The sequence below is a fragment of the Oncorhynchus mykiss genome, chromosome 27, assembly GCF_057628025.1.
Source record: "Oncorhynchus mykiss isolate SJ-2025 chromosome 27, ASM5762802v1, whole genome shotgun sequence".
NCBI classification, from domain to species: Eukaryota; Metazoa; Chordata; class Actinopteri; order Salmoniformes; family Salmonidae; genus Oncorhynchus; species Oncorhynchus mykiss.
The window spans coordinates 6745885-6771415 of record NC_143048.1 but is presented as its reverse complement, the minus strand read 5'-3'; the positions used below and the strand labels follow the sequence as shown (position 1 = coordinate 6771415).

The window sequence follows — 25531 nt, the reverse complement described above, 5'->3', positions numbered from 1 at the left end:
TGACCATGTCTATACGAGCGTTTCTGGGTATGATGCGTAAGAGTTAGACATGGTTTTTCCACAATGTAACGCTCACAGGAATCATATAATATACTGTCCCCTCCATATGTATTTGGACAGTGAAGCTAACATTTTATTATACTCCACCATTTTGTATTGGAGATCAAATGTATCATGATGTGACAGTACAGAATGTCACCTTCTATTTGAGAGTTCTCATACATATCTATTTTACTGTTTAGAAATGAAAGCGCTTTGTATCCAACCCCCCCCCCCCAATATGTTAAGAAGTCTTAAGTATTTGGACAAAGTCACTTAGTGTATTAGAGTCTACACACTCGGAAACAGTTAGTTTGTTTTGGGTTGTTTTGCCTACTCGATTACACAGTGGGGTGGGGGGGGGGGGGGGGGGGGGGACTTGATACTTAGTGCTTCCATTTCCAAATGGTAAAACATATGTATGGAAATACCATCAAATAAAGCTGATATTCTGTACTATCGCCTAACATGAAACAGCATCTCAATGTATTTGTTTAAATGCTGGAGTATAGAGACACATTTAAAAGTACATTTGCTTCACTATCCAAATACATGCGTAGGGGAATGTAAAAACCCTTTCCACCAATACGATTCATACTTCCGATAAGTTGTGTTGAGTAATGTGGAGACGAGGGGTTTCAGATTAGAAAGACTTGAGCTTAGTTCCAGTTTATTGCAATCAATGGTATTCTAGACAAAGAGAGCAAGGACCCGTCTCAATCCTCTTAACATTCATATTTGTTGTGCCCCAGCATCTTGTAATGCACGGCCTCCTGAAGTACAGCACAGCGGAAGGGCTTACCCAAACTATAAAATATACATCTTAGGCCTACCCTTAATACACAGTCCAGCTCTCAGCCACACACAACAACCCAAGCAGTCCGAAAGCTGGTAACAGTCAGGTTAAGATCAAGAAGAGGATACATGGTACGTAAAGACATACTTTGTAAACAATACATTGTTCAATACATATACTTCCAGAATGTGTGCTTTTTATGGTGTGGAATATTTGCGAGATGTCAACAGTAGAAACAGGATTCCAGTTCGGCGATGTCAATGCTGACAGTCACATAATCGGTCACACACAGAACCCCTCTATTTCCTAGCTAGAGAAATCTGCTCACACCACAAACACACAAACTGTGTTGTCGGACTCTGTTGAAGAATATGGAGTGAGACTTGGATGGGAATGTTGCCTGACAGATCTACAAATCCAGAGACACAAGACCTGACACCGTTCAGAAAAGGTGTCAAATACAGTCACTGGCAGAAACGCATTAAAAAAAAAAAAAAAACTGACGACTGTCATTATGTGAGTTTGTGTTTGCATATTTATATCTAAACTTACAGAGGAATGGCAGTGTTAAACCAACATTATCTCGAAAGAAAAAAAGTGTACCAAAACAAGGGCAGATGCAGAACCCGCCTTCAATTAGAAGAAAAAGAAAAAATAGTCACCACAATGTCATCTTTGATAGCAATGATTCTATATTAAATCAGATTCACATTAAAGTCTGACGTGTGGATGAACGTGTCATAAGAATCAGCTCCTCATTCATTCCAGTTTCAGGTGACTTGTTCAACTAGTCATTTCAGTTGTCAGGCCAATCGTTACCCATCTCAGAAAAAGTAAGTATCATTGAACTAAAGGAATAATGATCACAATTATACAGATGAGTCAACTGCCACTCACCAGAAAATAGTTTGCTTATAAAAGAACCTGGGACACCAGAGTGAATCCATATTCAGGGACACACAGGCAGGACTAGTTTTGTTCAATGGCTTTTGTGAGGTACCCATTTGTGCAATACAGTCTAGTTATCGTGACCACCAAGGCATGTGCCCACTAGGAGGGAAATTAAAGAAGAAAAAACATTTATCCCATCTGTTAGTTCAGTGGTTCCCAACCTTTTTCAGGTTACCGTACCACCAACTGAACGTTGCTCTGCCCAGAGTACCCCTGAAGTACCCCCTCGTGTGCATTTTACCAGTAGTCCTATGGTCTCCGGAGTCTTCTCAAGTACCCCCTGTGTATAGACCAAGTACACCCAGGGGTCCTAGTACCCCTGGTTGGGAATCACTGTTAGTTTATATGCTGGGTCAACTCCGCCAATCAGACACCACGCGGGTCAGACTAATCAACAACATCCTCCAGTTTTCACCATAGAAAAAAAATATATATGTTACAGACATCAGTTCATACTTTGGGTTAACTCTCCAGCAAACTTTGGAATGATTCAAAAAAACAACAAAAAACTATCTAGGCACAGAAAAAAAAGTACGAAGAGTAAAGAGGCTATTTGTGAAGGCAAACAAATTAAATACAAAATACAATGTATTTACATTAAAAGGCTGAGCACCGGATAAAGTTGAAAAATATACATGTTTTTCCAGTGTTTCTAGTGTTGACATATATATATATATAAAATAGTTTTAAAAGCATAAAGTCAAGTGGTCCATAGTGAAAATAAAACATTGCTCCTCTAAGGTCACTTGAGGAGGATATATCCCATTGGAAACGTCCAGTACATTATCATCATACTTGTGATAATATGAAGGTAGTGTGTGTGCATGTGTGTGTGTGCGTGTGTGTGTGTGTGTCAGTGATAGTTGACGTCATAGCTCTTATAATGAGAGAAGTTGATGAGGGATGACACACCACTGGTTGTGTGGACAGGTTTCCTCACTCTGTCCACCATGCTCCGTGTGCTCCCTCGCTCTCTTTCGCGGTCATCGTCCTTTCCCTTCATCTCTCCAGTGTCACATCTAGTTTGGGTAATGACCAGTTCCATCTGTTCGTCCCCAACTACATCCTCTGCTCTGACAAAGATGAGAGTGTTCTCTCCATCCTCTTTTTCTCCCTCTTCCAGGCCATCCCTTTGTTCTCTCTCACACGGCCCTCTCCCTCTCTCAAGGGCTGGGGGGGAGCATGGTACTGAGAATGTCTATGAGATTGTCCAGACCCCACAGGTAGCCATCCTCGTGGTTGCCCTCCATCCAGGGGGTCCGGTGGTCCAGGGTGAGGAGGGCAGGCAGGGGCACCGTCTTCCCAAAGTCTATCATCCACACACGGGCCTGCCCCGACGCATCATGCACAAACAGCAGGGAGCTGCCCACCACCTGGGAGAAAACAGGACAGTTGAGTTCAGTGCGAGTGTTTTAAAGATGCACTATGCAGAAATCGCTCCACCATTTCCTGGTTGCTAAAATTCTAATAGTTCGCCTAATTTCAGATTGTGACAAAACAAGCAAGTATAGTGTACAGAATCATTGTACCATCTAAACCACTTTGAAATATATTTTCTATAACCAAAAATATTGTATTTAAAGCTGTTTGAAGCTGGTGTACAAAACTGAAAGTAAAAGAGGTTTAGGGTTTGGCCGTGCTAGGCCGTCATTGTAAATAAGAATTTGTTCTTAACCGAGGTGCCTAGTTAAAGGTTACATTTTTAAAAAAATGTAAAAATGATTAGGGCACATAGAACAGATCTTCTGCTTCTTAGACTTGCTTTCAATGAGGATGACAGATCTTTAACTCACATTTCTATGTGAATTTGGTCAGGTAGCCCAAAAAGTTGCATATTGCAGCTTTAATAAGGAATTTGGATCATGTTCAGATCAATTACATTGAATCATAACCCAGCAAAGAGGTTTGTTGAGGGAAAGTAATCATACCAAACGTTACTGTAAATATTGCCTTAATTTATTGCCTGTAAGTAAAGCAGAGTACAATGGCGTTTGTGTGTGTGTTACCTCATGTGTTCTGAAGAACTGGGATTTCTCCAGCACGGATCGCAGCTCTTTAAGACGTTGCAGGTAGAGTTTCTACCAGAGAGAGGAGAAAGGGGAGACAAACAGTCAAACAGACAGTCAATCTGAAGGGGCTGAGTAGCTCCCCTAGAACTCAAGTTCCCTTATGTGCCACCCGACTAAATGTCCCTCTAGAAACACGTACCAGGGTCTGAATGTTCCCATCCACAAAGTCTCCCAGGGCCTGCATGACCTGCTCTCTGTGTTTGGTCGTCTTAAAGTTGGTGTTACACGTCCCGTCTGCTCTCTGCACAGCACAAATGACAAACAACAGTATTTAGTCTCGTTATTGATAGAGTGAAAATAAACATTTTAAATAAAATATGAAGTAAGCTTTATGTGACATCTTTTTGAGTGCGGATCCATCATACCCATTTCCTTGTCTCATTATTGTGACCTGGAACAAGTTACTGTGCACATACATTTGAAAAACTACTTTTTTTTCTTAAAACTACTATTTTGACCCCCAGTTGAACCCAGTGTGCCCCCTGACCTTGATGCCCTCGATGCGGAAGCCCAGGGTGGCAGTGGAGCTGAGGGTTTCTCTCCACTGCATGTATCTGGGCTTCAGGATGCCTTGTTGGGATCTCTCCTGATCCGTAGGGGCCCCGGGGTCCACGGCCACCATCTTCTCATACATGTCCCTGCGGAGCCGCGGATGCTCCCTGGCCTTCAGTAGCTCCTCCTCCAGGTAAGTCCTGATAGGACAGGGAAGACAGGGTTAGAGGGCCAGCTCGTTATCTAACAGCGGAGTTATCCAACAATAGTGATCTCCTCTCCACCATTGGTCCTGGAGAGCCTCAGGGCGTGCAGGATTTAGTTTTGAACTGATGAAGGTGGAATGACTGAAAGCTCAGCTACTTTCTTGCCTCCTGGACCTTCACTAAATCGGTTTTGAGTGTGTGGTAGATTCTGCCTATTATTTTCCAGCTCAGTACTGGAAACACCTAACTCGGGGCCTCCCAAGTGCCGCAGCGGGCTAAGGTACATCATCGCAGTGCTAGAGGCATCACTACAGACCCATGTTCAATCCCGGGCTGTATCACAATTGGTCGTGATCGGGAGTCCCAAAGTTCAGCGTACAATTGGCCCAGCGTCGTCCGGGTTAGGGGAGGGTTTGGGCAGGGGTGCTCTAGCGACTCCTTGTGGTGGGCCGGGCACCTGCAGGCTGACATCGGTAGTCAGTTGAACGGTGTTTCCTCCGACACGTTGGTGCGGCTGGCTTCCGGATTAAGAGGGCGGGTGTTAAGGAGCGCGGTTAGGAGGGTCATGTTTCGGAGGACACGTGACTAGACCTTCGCCTCCCGAGCCCGTTGGGGAGTTGCAGCGATGAGACAAGATTTAAATTGGGGAGAAAAGTGGGGTAAAAAATAAATAATAATACATTTAAAAAATACAAACTCTTCCCCCTGTCTCTCACCTGCTGCCCATCTTGCAGTCCATGATGGAGGGAGAGTCAAAGTCAGCCAGGAGGTCGTCCATTAGGTTGTAGTCCTGTTCGTTCCTCTGCACCACGCCGTAGTAGCCAGGGACATACGGCCGCAGAGTGTCCCCCATCAGCTTCGACAGGCACAGCTGCTCACACTCACAGTAGCGCTTCAACAAACGCCCATACTCCCCCGCCTGGAAGTTACCTACGAGACAGAGGAGAGAGAGAGACCAGAGAGAATGTGTGAAAGAAAGAGGTCAGCGGGGACAGAGAAACACAGAGAGACAGAGAGAGAGAGCGGTGTATACCTGCATGCCCGGCGAGCTGCACCCAGGGATAGCGCTTCTTAAAGGACACAACGAAGGGAGACCAGTGCACCATAGTTTTCAGCTTCTGCCACTGCTTGGTCTGGAAGGAGAGCAGCAACAAAATGGGTTACACACACCACCAGTCAGCTAAACTAGTGGTTTAAACATGTGGTCGTCCAGACTCATTCCTACTCGGGCCACAGCAGACACCTGGATAGAACATGTCGTCTCGCTTATCAGCGGGTCATAAGACCATTTGAGAGGTTGGTCAAAATAGTTTGAAAACAAAAGGATCTAAAAAAGACACATACCACACAGAGACATTTCTGCAGAATCAGAGAGAGAGAGAGAGAGAGAGAGACATTTCTGCAGAATCAGAGAGAGAGAGAGAGATCCCAGCCCGCTTGAGCCAAGGCCAGGTACACAATGTTCCTCACAGCCCCCATTCGCAAAACATTGACCAGAACCGTCACACTGGTTCCACAGTAAAAATATATATATATAATAATAACAAAACACACCGCCCCCTACACAGGAACACTGTGTGAGTTTGATTGAGTAGGTGTGGGAGTGTGTGGGTTTGCTGCGAGTCTGCTTGGGTATCTGTGAATGTGTGTACGTGCAGTGAGTGTGTGTGTGTGTAGAGTTCTTTATTTATCTTTATTGGAAAAATACAGCAAGGTCACTATGCAAGGGCCTTTGACGCAAGCAGAGGAGAACATACACAGCATTGATTATACACACACACGTCACTGACTAGGACATGATACTGTATGTGTGGGAATTCACACGAGGGAGAGAGAGAAAGGGAAAGAGACAGCAAGAGAGATAGGGACAGAGACACAGATAGAGAGGCAGAAGGAGAGCGCAAAAAGTAGGGAAGACAACATGTTTGAGAAAAGAGACAAGAGAAAGAAGAGGGAAGGCAGAGGTCCTCATCAAAGAAGTAATTCAGTGGAAGGACAGTGCATCATAAACCAGTCTTTAATGATCATTAACAATCCCCAGTCTGCGAAAGAATGCATGCCCCACTACAGCCCAGCACAACCAAACAAACCCAGACCATGTTTGTCTGTCTGCCCAACTCACACATTCTTTCTACTGGACTGCTGTGACTGTGCTGTATACAGAGCGAGGAAAGAGAGTATTAATTTAAAAAAAAGACTATTCATAAAATGTATCTCAGAATAGGAGTGCTGATCTAGGATCTGTCCAGGGCTCCCGAGTGGCGCAGCGGTCTAAGGCAGTGCATCTCAGTGCAAGAGGCGTCACACTGCAGTCCCTGGTTCGAATCCAAGCTGAATCACATCCGGCCGTGATTGGGAGACCAATAGGGCGACGCAAAATTGGCTCAGTATCGTCCGGGTTTGGCCGGGGTAGGCCGTCATTGTAAATAAGAATTTGTTCTTAACTGACTTTCCTATCTAAAAAGGCAAACTGATCCTAAATCAACACTCCTACTGTGAGACACTTTGTGGATACTGAATGCATGGTAAAGAACAGAGGAGGCCTGTAAACCTAGTCGTCAGAGTCCCGTGGCTAGTCAATGCCAACAGAGACTTCCAAGCTCTTTACCAGCTCAACCCAAACATAACCCTTGCCTCGGCGCAGACGACACATACACACTCACAATTTTCAACCTCTCCTTGTCCCAGTGTTTTAAGGTGACCACCATCATCCCTGTTTCGACGAACTCTAAGGCTTCCTGCCACAATGACTACCGCCATGTAGCACTCACTTCTGTAATCATCAAGTTCTTTGAAAGGCTGGTTAAGGCTCACACCACCTCCACCATCCCACTCACTCCAATTTGCATACCGCCCCCAACAGATTCATAGATGACGCAATCTCAATTGCTCTCCACACTGCCCTCGCCCACCTGGATCAGAGGAATAACCGTGAGAATGCTGTTCACCGACTACAGCTCAGCGTTCAACACCATTATCCACCTCCAAGCTTGTCACCAAGCTAAGGACTCTGGGTCTGCAACTGGATCCTGGGCTTTCTGACAGGCCGACCCCAGGTGGTGAGGGTAGGCAACATCACGTCCACCACGCTGACCCTTAACACAGGGGCGTGTTCTTAGTCCCTTCCTGTACTTCCTGTTCACCCACGAGTGGGTGGCCACACACACACGAATCCAATACCATTACCGAGTTCGCTAGCGACAACAGTGGTAGGCCTGATCACCGGCGACGATGAGTCAGCCTACGGGGAGGAGGACCTGACAGTGTGGTGCCAGAGCAACAACCTCTCCCTCAACGTCAGCAAGACCAAGGAGCTGATCGTGGACTACAGGAAACAGTTATCAAAGACTCCAACCACCCAACCCATAGACCGTTTTCTCTGCTACCGCACGGCAAGAGGTCCCAGTGCATCAAGTCAGATAACAGGCTCTTGAACAGCTTCTATCCCCAAGCAATACAATTGATAAATCGCTAACAAAATAGCTACACGGACTGTATTTGCACTGTCTCTATGCACACTCACACACGGTCACTCCAACACACACTCACACACATGGTCACTCCATTTGCTCACTCGTACATAATATACTGACTCTACACCCCCACTCACATGCAAGCTGCTGCTACTCTGTTTATCTTATCTTAGATCCTGTTGCCGAGTCACCTTACACCTATAGATATCTACCTGTGTGTTCAGCTAAGCCAATCACTTCATCTATCATCCTCTCTCTCTGAGCTGAGCATTGGGTGCCACTCCAGGGGGTCTATACCCCTTCTAAAACGGCTATCTTCTCCTCTTTCACTCCTCCCTCTCATCCACTCGTTTATCTCCCACTCGCTCTCCTGCAGTTCAGGCCAGACAGCTTAATGAAAGGCCGGGGGGGTGGGGGGGGCAGATGTAACTCAGTCCCCTCTATTAGATTTCACCCCCCATCCTCCCATCTCCACCTCCATTATTACCTGACCTGACTGACCCTGGAGAGGGGACTGGTGACATGGAACCTCTCACTTTCTTCTTTCTCATTCCCCCATTCTTGCCCAAACTCTGCCCTCACTTCTCCTTTTCGTAATCCCCATACTTTTCCCTTTCTCAAAGTCTCTCTCTCTCTCTCTCGTTCTCCTGCCTTCACTCACTGCTTCCCACTGTCATCTTAATCCCCCTTGACTCCACTATTAACAGCAGGGCTCTACTCCACTATTAACAGCAGGGCTCTACTCCACTATTAACAGCAGGGCTCTACTCCACTATTAACAGCAGGGCTCTGTCCCTTTGGCCCCTTCCTCCTTCTTTTCTTCCCTTCATCCTACGCCACACTCTTGGAATGTGTCTGGCCCCTGTCACGAAGTTAGCAGCCATGAAACACACACACACACACACACACGTCAGTAGTGACATTCTGGACATCAGTGTTGTCTGCAAGAGGAACAGAAAAGCTCTGTTCTGGCAATGAGGCAAAAAAAAATAAACGAACGGTTGTGAAGCTCTGGCCTACAGCCCCGATGTCTATTCGGCCAGCAGCCATCATCATAAAACCCCCCTGGCTTCCCACCGCCTTAGCCCAGAGAGAGACGGTGAAACCGCCAACGCAGAGCACCTTATTAAAAAAAAACACCCATGACATGACTACAGCTTTTCCTAATAAAAAGACAACTCCTAGGTGTCACAAACCCGGTCAAATAAAAGACCAGGTCTGATGGTGTTGGACCTAATAGAGCCAATACACACCTGACCCGGCCTACAGACCCGTCCATATTAGCTCATGCCAGAGCAGATGTATTTCTCTCTGAAGGAGGATGATCTAACTCGCTTGTAGATACCTGCCTCAACTAGATAGGACATGGTCTGTAGCAGCAACTACACGCATACCAGAGAGAGGAGATACTGTGTACCTGCCCACCTCATGGCTACTCCTAGAGAGAAAGGCAGCCTTATATACTGGATTTACACCAGGGGCCCGCTGTGGAATGTTCAGGTATAAATACGCTATGTGGAACAAACATGCCTCTCTGACAAGTCGAGTAAGGAATCACGTGGGCTCTACGTGTGGCATTTGTATTGGCGACGCTCGACAATGTGGTCCTAACCACGTCCATTCCCACATGGACAGAGACAGTCTTCCCCTGTCCACACCTAAGTATATTATATCTATGACTTTAGAAGGCCAGGGTCATCTGACTTCACCTCCTAGCTATACCATACTTATGTAAAAAGGCCCGGGGGGGGGGGGGGGGGGGGGGGGGGGGGGGGGGGGGGTATATGGCCAATATACCACGGCAATACGGAGTGCCTGGATACAGCCCTTAGCCGTGGTATATTGGCCATATACCACAAACCCTGTGGTGCCTTATTGCTATTTTAAACTGGTTACCAATGTAGTAATTAAAATAGTTTTAAAAAAAATCTGTTTTGTCATACCTGTGGTATACAGTCTGAAATACCACGGCTTTCAGCCAATCAAAACCACCCAGTGTCTAATGTACTGTATCTAAGCCTGCCCTCACCTGTTGACATTCATCTCCCATCTCAGCTCTTCCCAATAGTAAATCTAATCTGTGTCTCATCTCTTACCTGGCAGACAGCGCAGTAGTGGAGCAGCAGCCCGGCGCTGACACAGGCACACACGGACACAGAAAGGAGGTGAGAGCGTAGCCAGTCCCACACACTCCGCACAGGGTCTCCAAACGTGACCTCCACGAGCGTCCGGCGCTCCATCAGACTGTCCCTCAGTTAGCCTAGCGGGGTTAGCATTTAGCCTTGCCCCTCTCTCTGTATGTCACTGTTAGCCTAGCACGAGCATTTAGCCTTACCTCTGACTGATAGAAGCTGTCTGTCCCCCAGTTAGCCCTGCAGCATTAGCAGTCAACCAATGGAATTGCCTGGCTTTGTTAACTTGCGTTCTGGTGAACCTCCCCTCTCATATGAGGTTACACTATAATCCCTCTCCCACTGAGCCCTCCCCCCCCTCTCACTGCCTTATCTTTAACACCAACTCGTCTCGGTCTTCTCAGACGCATTTTGTCACCCTCTTACTGTACCACTGTCTCCCTACATGATACTCTCTTCTCCCTCCCCATCTCGGGCTCGCTCTTTAACTCGTTATTCTCCCTCCCGCTCTCTCACTAATCTGTAACTTAACGCTCAATTTTCCCTCCAAATTCATTATGACCTCTGCCCCCCCCCCCCCCCCCCCGGTTGTCAATTTTCCCTCTCCAAGTTTCTTTCCTCTCTCACACCAACTGCCTTTCTGACATCCTCTCACAATCTGTTTATAGTAGTCTCTCCCTTTCTCTAATCCCTCCATCAGCCTGTACTGAGCCGGTGTCCTCAGAAACCCAGAGTCCCTAGTGACATACATGACTGTAATACCTCTTTAGTCTACACTGCTTTTGACAACACATACTAGTCACAGGAAATATACTTCTGTAGTGTAAGGACCTTCTATGAGAGATGTCTCCCACACTACCCCCGGAGCTAGTGTGGGAGACATCTGCCCCACATCCCCCCCCCCCCCCTGAGTAGTATAGCGTAAAGACAATGGCTCTCCCACACTTCATGTTCCTGCAGGAATTACCTCAATACCAGCAGACAGCATTTTTTGCTCTGTTAAGGTTTTCAAAATATCCACACATATTTTACTTTTAAATCCAGAGAGACAAGTGAGAGAGAGAAAGAGAGAGAGAGCAATAGTGGGGAAAAGGCAAAAATCCTTGAAGTGTGTGAGTATAATGCAAAAGACATCTACCTACCTAACTTAGCCAATTCTGCTTTGTCATCATGCTGGAGCCAAAGTGAATTACTGGATTGGATATTCAGAGGAAAACAACATTTCCAAATACCACTAACCCTGTTTTCTTTCCCTCTTTCTCTCTCAAACCCAGGACTCCTTGGAAAACAGTGGCAATTGTTACTGATTGGACTATCCGGACTAAATAAAGACAATTTAAATCCACTAGAGTACTCCCCCTATAGCTCCCTCTAAACCCTTCCCCCGCAGTCCTGTCTCTCTTTGTCCCTCAGCGAGAGAGAGGTATGAAGCGTTTGATTTACAAAGGGGGTACTCCCTGTTTTAGTGCTCACAACACCAGTGTGCTGTAGTCTTTAAAGACGTCCTCCAACAAACAAAAATATTTGGTTGAAAAGTGATATCCCAAGTATAAATACAGTAAAGTACACACCCTAAATGGTAAAAAAAATAAACAAAAATAAAAACATGGAGTAAAATAGTGTTTTTTTTAAAGACAACCGCAAACTTCAAGGAGTAGGCCATTCGAGGAGTTAGTCTAGATGGGTATATGTGATGTCAGATTGATGGCCTTCCCCCTTGCTTGAGGAACAATAGAGGCGCAACAGAGAACAAAAGAGGAAAGCCCCCCCCCCCACACACACACAATGGCATGACTTACCTGGACCACCTATTGAGATGTACCTTTTGTTAAGTAAATCTTGGGATATCGCTTTTCAACAGGAAAAGTTTTTAATTTTTAATTTTATTTATTATAAATGAAAATCGCTGGATGAGGTCTTACTTTTAGGTGTGATGCTGCTCTTTTTCAGGCCTTGTTTACATGTAAACCAAATCTGCTCCCTTCGGCATGAGCACAGCTCAACCACAGCCCAGTCAACACACAAAAAAACAGAAGTCTGACACAAATGTGTGTTTTAATGCTTTTGTGAACACTTACAAATATGTGTGAGAGTGCTGCAAGTTGGCAATTGTGAGTTGCATAACGGGAGTTTGTGTACGAGTTGGTTCTTGTGTGTGCACATGGAGCATGCCCTGTATGAGCTGGTATGTGTTGTGGGGTATATTGTAGTGTGTGTGTGTGTGTGTGGAGAGGGTACTTTATCACTCCTCCACTCATCTATATTTTCCTCTGCATTCTGTTCCACTGCCTGTGAATCAGCGGAAAACCTTATGCCGTGGTGCAAGGCTAGACGGGGGGGAAGATAGTGTCAGAGAAATGAAGGGATGATGCAGGCAGAAATTAGACTATGAAATAGGTTAAAAGTAATGTGAATAATGCAAGACGTTACATTCAAAATACAGACCGAGAGAGAGAGAGAGAAAATGAAAAAAAAGAGAAACAGCGCCATATATGGCAATGATGTCGCCTAGCAACGCAACTGCCTTCAGCCCAATTTTCCATGACACACTGAGCTGTGAACGTGTGACGGCAGAGTGTGTAGTGTGTGTGCGTGTGTGCCTTAAACTCTGAATATGTATTTGTGTGAGCAGGCAGGTGTCTACTTGGTACATCATTGAGCACAAGGTTTAACAACTGGTTTGGCCACACTTTGAAAGCCTACAGTAAGCCAATAACAACAAAGGCCCTAATACTACCACCACCGACAACACTCCTCGGTGATGCCATATCACACCAGCTAGATCCAAAATGGATGCCCTAGTACAGTCACTCACTCCTCGGTACTTCCCTCTGTTCCAGATATTCAACCATAACAGTAGTGTGGGATCTACAAGATGGGAACTGCTGACCAACCCCCTTTCACCCAGACGACACTCATGCATTAACAAGGATGACACACACGCGCAAATATGGAAATATCTGAACTCGCAGAAGATAAAGCGAATCGGAGATAAAGCAAATGTAGTGAGCAAAAGAGAGAGAGCGGGACAACGTAGGTAGGAAACGTTGAAAAACAGCTTCTATCGTAAGGCCATCAGACAGTTAAACAGCCATCACTGACATTGAGTGGCCGCGGCCAACATACAGACTCAAATCTCTAGACACTTTAATAATTACAAATTGGATGTAATAAATGTATCACTGGTCACTTTAAACAATGCCACTTTATATAAATGTTTACATACCCTACATTACTCATCTCATATGTATAAACTGTACTCTATACCATCTACAGCATCTTGCCTATGCCGTTTGGTCATCGCTCATCCATATGTACATATTCTTATTCATTTCTTTACACTAGTGTGTATAAGGTAGTTGTTGTGATATTGTTAGATTACTTGTTAGATATTACTGCATGGTCGGAACTAGAAGCACAAGCATTTCGCTACACTCGCATTAACATCTGCTAACCATGTGTATGTGACCAATAACATTTGATTTGAGCAAAGGGATAGAGCTATGGCTAAGTGCTGAATTCAGGGTGTTTGGGTACATTTTCTGGAGGCTCACTCTCACCACACATTGACTCACACACAGCATAGAAACTCACTGGAATCACACATCAATGCCATCTAAATAGATCAGTCATTATGTGTTACTTGGAAGGCCATCTCCCTCTCAGAGACATGAACAAACAAGGACTGAACAGATGTCCTCCTGAAGTAGTTTCTCTCACAAACAAAGGCACATTGATTATGCACTCAGAGAGAGACAGAAAGTAAAAGGGAGAGAGAGAACGTGTGTGTGTGTGTGTGTGATATGTAACATGTGGAAATTCTAGTATTTCCACACAGTCTTTCTCGGTGGTGACTTCCAGGATTCACGCCATTCCTGTTCAGGAAGAGAGCTTGCCTGATTTTCAATTGGTCCATTTCCAGGAAAGACATCCTGTTTTTGAGCTCATGTCATTCCAAGCATTTCTGGTCAGGGCGCATCAAAGGCCTCCGACTGGGGAGGGAAACGCCATAAATGTACCACTGTAAGGAGGTTAGAGAGGCATCATACATGGGACAAAACAAGAACAGCTCGAGGTTCAGAAAACGACCCTGTGTTAATCGAGCCGGGCTCATTAGTGATAATCACAGTCAAGGGTCATAGTGGTTGGGGGTCATGAGTCACTCAGGAGTCAAAGGTTCACCGATCACCGATCACCAATAAAAACCCCTAGTCATTGGCTCAGGAGTATTATGTAAGAGACACCAAAAGTTAACCTGGCCCTCTGATAGGCCAGCCGATTTCCATCATATTGTTTACACCGAACTGATCCTTTCTGATCTATGCATAAATACAATATGCACCCCAAACTCCTTCAGGCTAAAAATACATACGTGTTCCAAGGGTCATTTAAAATAATATTATACCCTTGACGCAGCCATTGACCTAATATTCGCCACACCCCCTGCGGTAGGAGCACATGGCCTTGGTGGCTTTGTGTTTGTGACCCGAGTGAGACGTCAGTAGGTCTGACACCAACACTGACATTGAGGAATTAACACTGAGTGCGTTTGTTTTATTGACATGCAGTCTGTAAGTCAACAAAATGGGAGTGAGGTGCTGGAACACACATTACCAGTGAAGGTCTGCTCTGCGCATTAGGACCTCATTTTAATCATAGTGCATCTCATAAATGAAAGAAGAAGAAAAAAAAGACTTGGCCTTATATCAATAGCATGAGAGCATACAACTGTACCATGGAAGTGTGTGTACAGAAAGTAGCCTAATAAAAAGCACGCGCTGGCATACACCCAGAGAAATGATATTGTGTAGAGGTGCTGACTAACTGTGAATACACTGCAAGCTACACAAATAAAGAGAGTTTAGCCAATAAATCACCGGGAGTCTTTATTTATTTGTGTACAGAGAGTAAATAGGCCTGTGTGTATATATATATGCATGTGCCCATCTTTGGCACTTCCAGCCAACATTCAGGACCGATTATAGCAAAGGAGTTTAACATAATACTGTGTGTTTTTGTATGCAACTAAATAGAAGATGGTCTACTGAATTGAGTTTTCCACCGCATTTATCGCACAATAATGTATATATATATGGCACACTTACCCCCGTGCTTTCGTCTGGGCTGCCCAGCGTGTTGCATATGACTGGGGACAGGCTGGGCTCGATGTCGCTGCCGTTGAAGTCATCCTCGGACTCCTCAAAGGACGAGGCGGAGGACAAGCAGCCGGCGGAGGACGAGTTGGAGAGCTTTCTGTGAAAGCGCATTAGCGCCGGGGAGCCTCCGCAGCCACTGTCCGAGCATGGGGACTCATCATCGGCGTGTGGGCCCAGCGATGATCCACCGACTCCGAGTCCCATGGTCCTTGGATCTAGTGTTTCCTGGGTCCGACTGGGGCTTAGATCTCTGGTTATAATAAGCTTTGGGATAGTACCGGGGAAACTTTGGCTGCCTAGTGGACTTTGGACCTGTCCGTGTGGCTGTATTGGAGAGTTGATCGAGGGGTCCTCCTGGTTCCCCGACTCAACTGAACAACTGTTTTGATCATTTTTCCTGACAGCTTCGGGCTCACGGGAAGCAGTGAGAAAGTTAGATTTGGTCATTTCTACCTCTGTGTGGGGTAAATCATACCCTATCGGTTCTGACACGCCGTTTGTCAGAGGTTCGTCCAAACGCAAGCTCAGTGATGTCAGGGTCCGTCTTAAATTCTCATTGCCAGATGTGCGCCAATGGACTGAACCATCCGGTTGTACAGCCCCCGATACCCCGCTGACCTCCGAGGCAACCCCACCCTCTTTATCAAATCTGAATGGTTTGTTTTCCATGGCCCTCGCCGGGGCATTCCAGACATGGTCTTCTCCCGTTGTTTCTGGGCCGCTGCGCTGCGTAACTGCGCAGCGAGTTCTGTCGAATCCTCTGGACCGTGTTTCCAAGCCCGTCGCATCGAAGGACGAGTCGGCCGCTCCCTTGCTCACAGCGTCACAGTCGAGAGCCTGAATATTTTCATAATGAATTCCAGATGGGTATTCGGCGGTGTGGTCCACTACCTCCGACTCAGTCTGGCCTCGCAACAACTTCCCTCGCCCGTTACCACGAAGGGTTTCCGAATTTCTAGATCCGATTACCAGCCCTACCTCTGGTTGACCTGTGCCTGGCGAAGGCAACTGCTTCGTTTTCATCCGATTCCTGTAAAACCGGTCACACCTTCGCTCCTCACGGGTAAATCTGCGGATAGGGAGTAGTTTGGGTGTTTCTGTTGGTTTCCATTTCGCTTTGCCTGGAGCGGCGGTGGAGTACGAGAGACCACAACACGTTTGACCCATTCTGTACACGGTAGTAGTAGCGCACAAGTCACACCTTCCAAGATGTATCAAATTTGAAACAATTCGCACTGTGCAGCAAAGTAACACATGAGTCACGTGCTCCACTCATTGTTGCCAATGATGAATGACAATTATAGGCACATGTTTGAATGTCCCATATCTGCAAGAAAAAAAAGATGAAAACAGTTTTAGAATATTTTGCCAAAACACAACATAGGCTAGTCTACTGCTTTCCATTTGGTCTGGTCTATGTGATATTTCAATAAACAACTCCAAACAATGTCACAAGGTACACAATGTTGCTTTCATTAAAGAGATAAGTGACATTTGTGTCTGTGTGGAGGGTGAACAAAAATTAATGTGGCTGTAAAACAGGAACGCTTTTTTTGTTTTTCTGTGCCTTTTGAGGCGAATGCTTTGCTCATGTTTCTTGCCTTGGGATTGTTGCCTCAAGTCTGTTTGGTTTGGCTTGAGATGGATGTTTTATGCCAGAGCTCAGAGCCCTATTCTACAAATCAGGGTTGAAGAGTTAAAGACAATGTATGCATGATCTGAACATTTGGTCTGAGGATTCGTATGGCGGGCGTGACGCAATTCGCTGAGCCCCTGGCGGCATGCGGAGGCCAAATCTACCTCCATACAACATTGCTGTGTGCCTCAAATGTTGTAACAATGCGAAGTGCTCTGTATAGCTCCGCGTTGACATAATTGTTTGACGGTATGTGGGGGCGTGAGGTCCTGTATAAACACAAACTCACTTCCTTGGCAACTTCCTTCACAGCAGCTCTGCGAAGCATAAAAAGTATGTTTGCTCTGACATCTGTGGAGGCCGCATCGCAGTAACTGCTGTACTGCCACTGCAGATGGCTGATTGATCATGCAAAGAATTTGACCGAGATAACTTTGGTCCACTCTCGAGTTCAACTCGGGATAACCAGTACCACGAAAGTGGCTCACCTTTCAGTCAGGTACATTTCGATGGCAACGAATCCTTCAGAACTAACCTGCCTCAGGGCGGGCTAACTCCATTTATCCTGAATGAAGAGTCTGAGCCACAAGTTGAGGACCAATGAAATCAGATTCCCTCCATCTCGCAAAGATTGCATAGTCATCGACATTGTTTGCGGAAGATGACTGATTCAATAGCTTATTAATTAAATGTTGTTTTGTTTGTAAAACCTTTTTTATATATTAAAATACCTATCACACATTTAAATATGACAGAATGCATTTGAACCTCCACACACAGTAACACCTTTGTATGGAAATTATATTATTTTATTGATAGGAGTGGGAGATAAGCACACCGAAGACGGCATTGACTATCAGTAATTAAATAAAGACTGCACTTCAAAAAGCCAATTTCACACCATTGCTGAATTAAAACCTAAACTTGTCTTTCATTTTGATCTGGGCACAAATGAAAATGTGGCACTGACTCGCACATGGATTGATGTTTCAGAATTGTCTCAGCATGCTCAGTTACAAGCCTACAAAACTTTTTTTTCAAATTTCGCCTAAAATGACATACCCAAATCTAACTGCCAGTACCTCAGGACCTGAAGCAAGGATATGCATTTTTTTCTTGATACTGTTTGAAAGGAAACACTTTGAAATTTGTGGAAATGTGAAATTAATGGAGGATAATATAACACATTAGATCTGGTAAAAGATAATGCAAAGAAAATTGTATGTTTTGTTTTGTTCCATCATTGAAATGCAAGAGAAAGCCATTCTATGACTTAGGACTCTAGGTGCAATTTAAATATTTTCCACTCGATGGCAGCAGTGTACGTGCAACGTTTTTAGACTGATTCAATGATCCATTGCATTATTGTTAAAAATGTTGTATCAAGTCTGCCCAAATGTGCCTAATTGGTTTATTGATACATTTTCAAGTTCATAACTGTGCACTCTCAAACAATAGCATGGTATTCTTTCACTGTAATAGCTACTGTAAATTGGACAGTGCAGTTAGATTAACAAGAATTTAAGTGTTCTGCCCATATCAGATATGTCTATGTCCTGGGAAATGTTCTTGTTACTTACAACGTCATGCTAATCACCTTATTCACCGATTCTGTAGAGGCTAGAGTAAGCGCCAGGCGGATGAGCAATATCCTCCATCATAGGACAGATGAAGCCTGAGCTGAAATGTAAAGCTAGTTTAAGGTGACTAACTAGAAAACGCTGAGTAGATCTAGCTTGCTTCATAGTATACAACTCTGGTCTAGGCCTACCTAAAGCAGAGAGGAAGAGTCGAAGCGAGAGAGTTTACTCCGCCAAAAATCTGTCCACATTAAGCAGATCATTATTTATTAAGCAAGTGAGGAGTTTTTGTATGGGGGGGGGGGGGGGGGGGGGGGGGGCAATGAGAGTGTCGAATTTAGTCAAGATACAAAATATATTGCTATTTTGATACCTAAGGCTTATTTGATCTATTAGAAGTTTTGTAATGCTTAGGTTGTTACGAGTGTACTGATATAAGTGTGATGTGTGTGACACATATCCCGGAAACTTTATACCGGAGTTGTTCCTGTTGAAATGTTAGACGATCTATGCATCTCACTCTCCACTGAATACAGGTGGTTGACGTCAACACTCCTCATAAAATATTTTTTTTAAGTATTAAAATAAGATGTATCTACCAATCTAAAGAGAGGAATAGGCGGGATCTTGACAGTCTGCCGTTCCGCTCTGTGGGCAACGGATCCCATTGTTAGGGCGGTGGCACAAGCATCTCGTCATTATATCTACACTGAACAAAAATATGAACGCAACATGCAACAATGTCAAAGATTTTACTGAGTTATAGTTCATATAAGGAAATCAGTCAATTGAAATAAATGTATTAGGGCCTTATCAATGGATTTCACGAGTGGGAATACAGATATGAATCTGTTGGTCACAAAGTAGGGGCGTGGATCAGAAAACCAGTTCGTATCTGATGTGACCATCATTTGCCTCATGTAGTGTGACACACTTCCTTCACATAGAGTTGATCAGGCTGTTGATTGTGGCCTGTGGAATGTTGTCCCACTACTCTTCAATGGCTGTGTGAAGTTGCTGGATATTGGCAGAAACTGGAACGCGCTGTCGTACACGTCCATCCAGAGCATCCCAAACATGCTCAATGGGTGACATGTCTGGAGAGTATGCAGGCCATGGAAGAACTGGGACATTTTCAGCTTCCAGGAATTGCAACATGGAGCTGTGCATTATTATGAGAAAACATGAGGTGATGTCGGCGGATGAAGGGCACGACAACGAGCCTCAGGATCTCGTCACATTATCTATGTGCATTCAAATTGGCATAAATAAAATGCAATTGTGTTCATTGTCCGTAGTTTATGCCTGCCCATACCATAACCCCACCGCCACCATGGGGCACTTGTTCACAACGTTGACTTCACATCTCACATCTCCCTCACTAGCTTAAAGCACCAACTGCCAGAGCAGCTTACAGATCACTGTACCTGTACATAGCCCATCTGTAAACAGCCCATCTACCTACCTCATCCCCATACTGGTATTTATTTATTTATCTTGCTCCTTTGCACCCCAGTATCTCTACCTGCACATTCATCTTCTGCCGATCTACCATTCCAATGTTTTAATTGCCATATTGTAATTACTTCGCCACCATGGCCTATTTATTTCCTTAACTTACCTTATTTGCACTCACTGTATATAGACTTTTTGTTTTCTTTTGTTCTACTGTAAGATTGACTGTATGTTTTGTTTATTCCATGTGTAACTCTGTGTTGTTGTATGTGTCGAATTGCTACGCTTTATCTTGGCCAGGTCGCAGTTGCAAATGAGAACTTGTTCTCAACTAGCCTAGCTGGTTAATTAAAGGTGAAATAAAATAAATAAATAAATGAAAACACTCGACCACACGACGCCATACTCTGCCATCTGCCCGGTGCTGTTGAAACTGGGATTCATCCATGAAGAGCACACTTCTCCAGCGTACTAGTGGCCATCGAAGGTGAGTATTTTCCCACTGAAGTGGGTTATGATGCCGAACTGCAGTCAGGTCAAGACCCTGGTGAGAACTACGAGCTCACAGATGAGATTCCCTGAGACGGTTTCTGACAGTTGGTGTAGAAATTCTTTGGTTGTGCAAATTCACAGTTTCATCAGCTGTCCGGGCGAATCTGCAGTTAGTTTTATAACTAATATCCTGCGATTCTACTCATTTTGCCATTGGGCAGAGTGAAACGTGCCGTTTTACAGCTACTTTCCTGCAATTCTACACATTTTGCAAAAGGGTGGCGCCGTTTTCAATATGATAACTGCTGATCAATGGGCCCCACCCCAGTCGGTAAATCGACCATGCTTACTACGAGTTTCGATAGCTGGCTGCTAGGCAAATTTACCAATCTAAAAATATTTAGACGACATGGGCAAATTAAGTGACTGCTGATGCATAACCAAATGTTCTAAATTGCACCTTGTGTATTCTGTTACTCTAACTCTCAACAGTAAGTTGAGACCCCGACTGAGTCACCCCCCCCCCCATTTTTTATTGGTCCGCGGGCCGCCAGTAGTCCCTCCCTGCCCTACAGAATAGAGAGAATCTAGACATTGGATTGGGGTTAGCTCAGTTTCTAGTTTGTGACTCTGACATTAGGACTCACCAGTGTTGCAATCACCAAGAAAAATGAACAGAACAGAAAAAGGCAGGACTGACGATATTTAGTCTTTCACCACACATTGTAATGGGGAAATGTAATATGACTAAAGTTCGTACATATTTGAAATTGATCAACACAATGTTTAGGACGTTTTGAGTTTCTGTAATGTACCATTTCCAGTGTTCTGTTTGTGACAATCAAGGTGTGGATTGATGGTCGCTAGACTTGATGCTAAAATGTTATGGATTATTCTCATATCTGTTGATAGTGATTGACACCAGACTGGAGGTACACTGACACACACATTTTCCACTGTTGATGACATTTTGTGAACACTGTGATTCTATGGCAGATGACAAAGTCACTGCCTTTTTTGATGACTTCCTACAAGCCTCTCAGGCTGGTGTTTGAGAAATGGATCAACTGTGTGTTGCAATGTGACCTGCTGACCTGGGTTCCACAATAGACAAGAGGCTTGAGTTTTTCCACATGTGGATTTGAATAGTCCCCATGCATGATCTATGCATCATGCCAATGCAATAAACTGACTCATAATCATGCAGTCTGACTATAATATCCAGACAGAACGAGAGCAGCATGACAGTAGAAACTCCTTATTGTCAAGTCAGGAAGGAGTGCTTAGGCACAGGAAATTAGATGGGAAGATAATGGAAAGATTGCATATGTTTTTATATTCGTTTATTTAGTAAATATTTTCTTAACTTTATTTTCTTAAAACTGCATTGTTGGTTAAGGGCTTGTAAAGTAAGTGTTTCACAGTAAGGTCTACCTACACCTGTTGTATTTGGCGCATGTGACAAATACAGTTAGATTTGATTTGATAAGGATGATGACAACACTGTGCTGCGTTGACACACCCCTTACGGATAGAGATGTTAGGTCACATACAATGTCCTTTTAGGGAAACTGGTCGATCCATATAGCTGCGCATGGAGGAAATTGCAGAGATTACTGATGGTAAGATACATTTAGCAACCAAGCAGACACCACAGAACAACCTAGTATGGTCATACAAAAATATTAATGATGAACACATTAACAAGTTAGCCCAATGAAACAGGTTGAAGGTTGCAGCCGCTACGCCACCTTTTTAACAAGGTGAGGTCCTCGGATAAATACTAAATACTACTAAACATGAACAAAACACAGGTTCTTCGCATCAGGGGTGGGGCATGGAAATGATAAGACATATTGCAATTGAAAGCTTTTTTTGTTCTGTTCTGTAGCAGCAAGCTTATTTTTTATTTTCTGTAGTAGCAATATCTCAATATCCCCATTAATAATCAACAAGCAGTAATCGCAGCGCTCTGCGCTACCGCTTGAGCAACAACTTTTGCAATAGTTAGATTCAATATCAGACTTCAACAACAATTAGAAAAGTGCATAGTTGAGGAAGGCGTTCTCAGGACGACGGAGAGCGGATCTGGAGGGATATGGGGACTCATGGCGCAAGAGCATTTACAACGGATTTGGATTAGGCCACACTTGTTCCCACTCTTGTCCTCCAAGAGCACACAAACCTGTAGCTGGTAGACAGGTCAGCTGAACTCTTCTTTATTTAAATTTGAATTGGCGGATCGCAACCAACTGAAAGGTGCATATACCGCCACCTACTGAACTGGGGTGTGAGGCCGGTCACAAGCCCCCCTATTCATCTATTTCTCTTATCTAGCCATGTGTTTCTGCCACAGGAGGTTGGTGGCACCTTAATTGGGGAGGATGGGCTCGTGGTAATGGCTGGAGCGGAGTAGGTGGAATGGTATCAAATACAGAAAACATGGTTTCCATGTGTTGGATGCCATTCCATTCGCTCCGTTCCAGCCATTATTATGAGCCGTCCTGCCCTTAGCAACCGCCACTGGTTTCCGCCTAATGTTCTGGAGTGTGAATTCACTACACTTTGTGACACAAAAAGGGAAAGGAAAAGGTATGGTAAAAAGTGAAGAAAAATTGCCCTACCAACTAACCCTACACCCATTAAAACCTCATCACTATTCGGCCCTATCTGATCCTTCACCAGGCCTAGCAGCCTTGGAGGACGGGACACTATCGTTCAACACACATTGTAACTCTTCTTCAGTAAAATCTCCTACACCCAAGTCTTCTCTGCAGCTGCCACCACAATATCTATTTTCTGCCATTTATGTTCCATTTCTATGGTACAGTTGATAACCATGGCTATGAACGCTAAGAAACCAACCTTACTGAAGAACATGTTATTCCTATCACTCTCTACTGGTCTTAGCCAACACACAGGGAGCCTCATAGAATCCCTCACCCTGCACCCATCTCCTTTAACTACTTTCTTCACTGCCTCAGCATATGACACCTTCTGTAATACTCTGATAATGGCCACATCAACCTGCTTTTCTCTCACCAAACACTCCTGATGTCCAGCACCATTGGTTAACACACACAACTTATTCAATTGATACTACACATTTCTTTTGTCTCATGCCCTCTCGCACACTTCTCACATCTAGAAATCTCCCTCTTACACACTGCTACAACAGGACCATAAGCGTGGCACCTAAAACACCATAATGGGTTCAGTACAAAAGCTCTCATGGGATAACTGACACATCCTAACTTGACCTAGGGTAGACTCTGCATCAAAACTCTGCAGGACAGACAGTCTTCTCTGTTTTACCACGCTCTCCACCAGGTCTGCATCACACCAAATGGCGGGCATCACAGACACCGGGAATCTTAAATTTCAGTTGATCCTCCTTAACACTTAACGCCACCCCAGTTATCCCTCCTTTCAACTGCGCCCTGCTCCGAAGAGCAAAGCAAGTCACAGTTTTTGTCCCGAGGCATGTGATGTGGAGCACCCGCTCCCTCTGGAGTGAATAAATGCAAAGAATCACCGCGAGTCCACTTTGAGTTACTTTCACCGAGTGAACAGTCCCCAACCTCTTCATCACCCAACCTGATACCACATACGGATCAGATTTTCCAAAAATCTCACTCCGACTGTGTCAGAATCATCTTTATCATCATTGGGATGAGGCTCGAACTCTGGTCTTCACCGCACCTGCTGGTAATTCATCCTCGCTCTCGCCGGGTTAAACTTTTGCGCTACCGAGTATGTTTTTTCTGTACTAGACACCAATCTTCCCCACCACACCGCTTCTCTCTACCCTGAGATATTTTCCTTCTTCCTCTCTTTCCAATAATGTCCATATCTCCATGCTCTTTAAACTCCTTCACCTGCTGTAGTAGCAAACTGTTCAAATGTTTCTTGTATGTTGCATTTGCCGCCATGTCGCATAAACTCAAAAAGCTTTAACTCCGGGCATTTATACACAAAATACCGCCCCACACTCACAGGCAGCACCTGGAACTAATTGCCATTAAGTGACGCATGTCGCACTAAGATATACACACTATGATGATCACAGTAAATGTTATAAGATACATATAGGCTACAGAAATTGAAACACATGAAATCCATGGTCAAATAGTATACTGATGAGTAGAGAGCCAAAGTTTAGATTTGATGTTATCATCCCTGATATCAATAAGAGATCAAATGGGCTATAAAGCACCACAAAAAACAACTACTTCTCCAAAAAACATCAGATTTGTCTCCATAAACTGAAATGAAAACTCACCATCAGTCAAGTGTCTGCCAATAACCTGTTGTTTATCCTTTTTTGTTAGGCTGGGAACAAGAGTCTTAGTGAGATATCTATCTGTATCTGGGTGTGGAGGGGATGTGAATGCAGCTTATCGGTTTGCTGTGTGTGTGTGTGTGTGTTCAACTGATAGAGGAAGAACATGTCAAAATACTTGCTCAATGAGCATGGAGTGTTTTAAGTTGCTTTTCTTGTTCTTCCTCTTCTATGGTATTATGGTGGTCCGCAAACATACGTTAGAGATGCATGCCGTCACTGTACAGGGTAGTGTACGAGATTTTAGACGACACTAATATTGATTCCAAATAATTAACAAAAGACAAAGAAACAAAATCAATGTACTTCTTTAGTCAGGTTAAAATGTCAACTCTGATCCACACAGGCTATGGGACCTGAGAAGGAAGAGCATTTTCGGACAGTATTCCTTGCAATGTACTGGAGACCCAATAACTTTTCAGCAGCAGATACAATTATGGCCAGTTTCGTGGACTTCTTGTTCAGTTGGGCGGTACAATTAATCACATGCGCAATAAACGCCACAAAATCCACCTTCTTTACGATCAGCATATCAGCTTCCCTCAACTGTTTGAACGCCACTCTGAATCTCCAAAGGCTGCAGGGTCTCCACTGCCATATCTTCAGCTCCACTCGCTCCTTCAACTATTTAACGTGCCTCCATGTAGGAGACCTGACCCTTGCCACTTTAAACTCCTTTACCCTAACCGGGCACTGCGGGGAATTGGGAATG

General features: G+C 44.6%; 1 protein-coding gene across 2 annotated transcripts; it reads right to left on the bottom strand.

Moving 5' to 3' along the window:
* Window positions 1–675: 675 nt before the first annotated feature.
* Window positions 676–24911, bottom strand: LOC110507392 (inositol-trisphosphate 3-kinase C). Of its 2 annotated transcripts, XM_021587364.3 has the most exons (8): window positions 24760–24911; window positions 15264–16641; window positions 5587–5686; window positions 5270–5483; window positions 4343–4547; window positions 3995–4096; window positions 3793–3864; window positions 676–3159 (listed from the first exon to the last, which is right to left on the bottom strand). In XM_021587364.3, the coding sequence occupies exons 2-8, from the start codon at window positions 16479–16481 to the stop codon at window positions 2950–2952; spliced, it is 2121 nt and encodes a 706-aa protein (XP_021443039.3). In that variant the 5' UTR covers window positions 16482–16641; window positions 24760–24911; the 3' UTR covers window positions 676–2949. The 2 variants fall into 2 exon arrangements, with proteins under 2 accessions (XP_021443039.3, XP_021443040.3); XM_021587365.3 differs by lacking the exons at window positions 15264–16641; window positions 24760–24911 and adding an exon at window positions 10123–10626.
* Window positions 24912–25531: the final 620 nt, after the last annotated feature.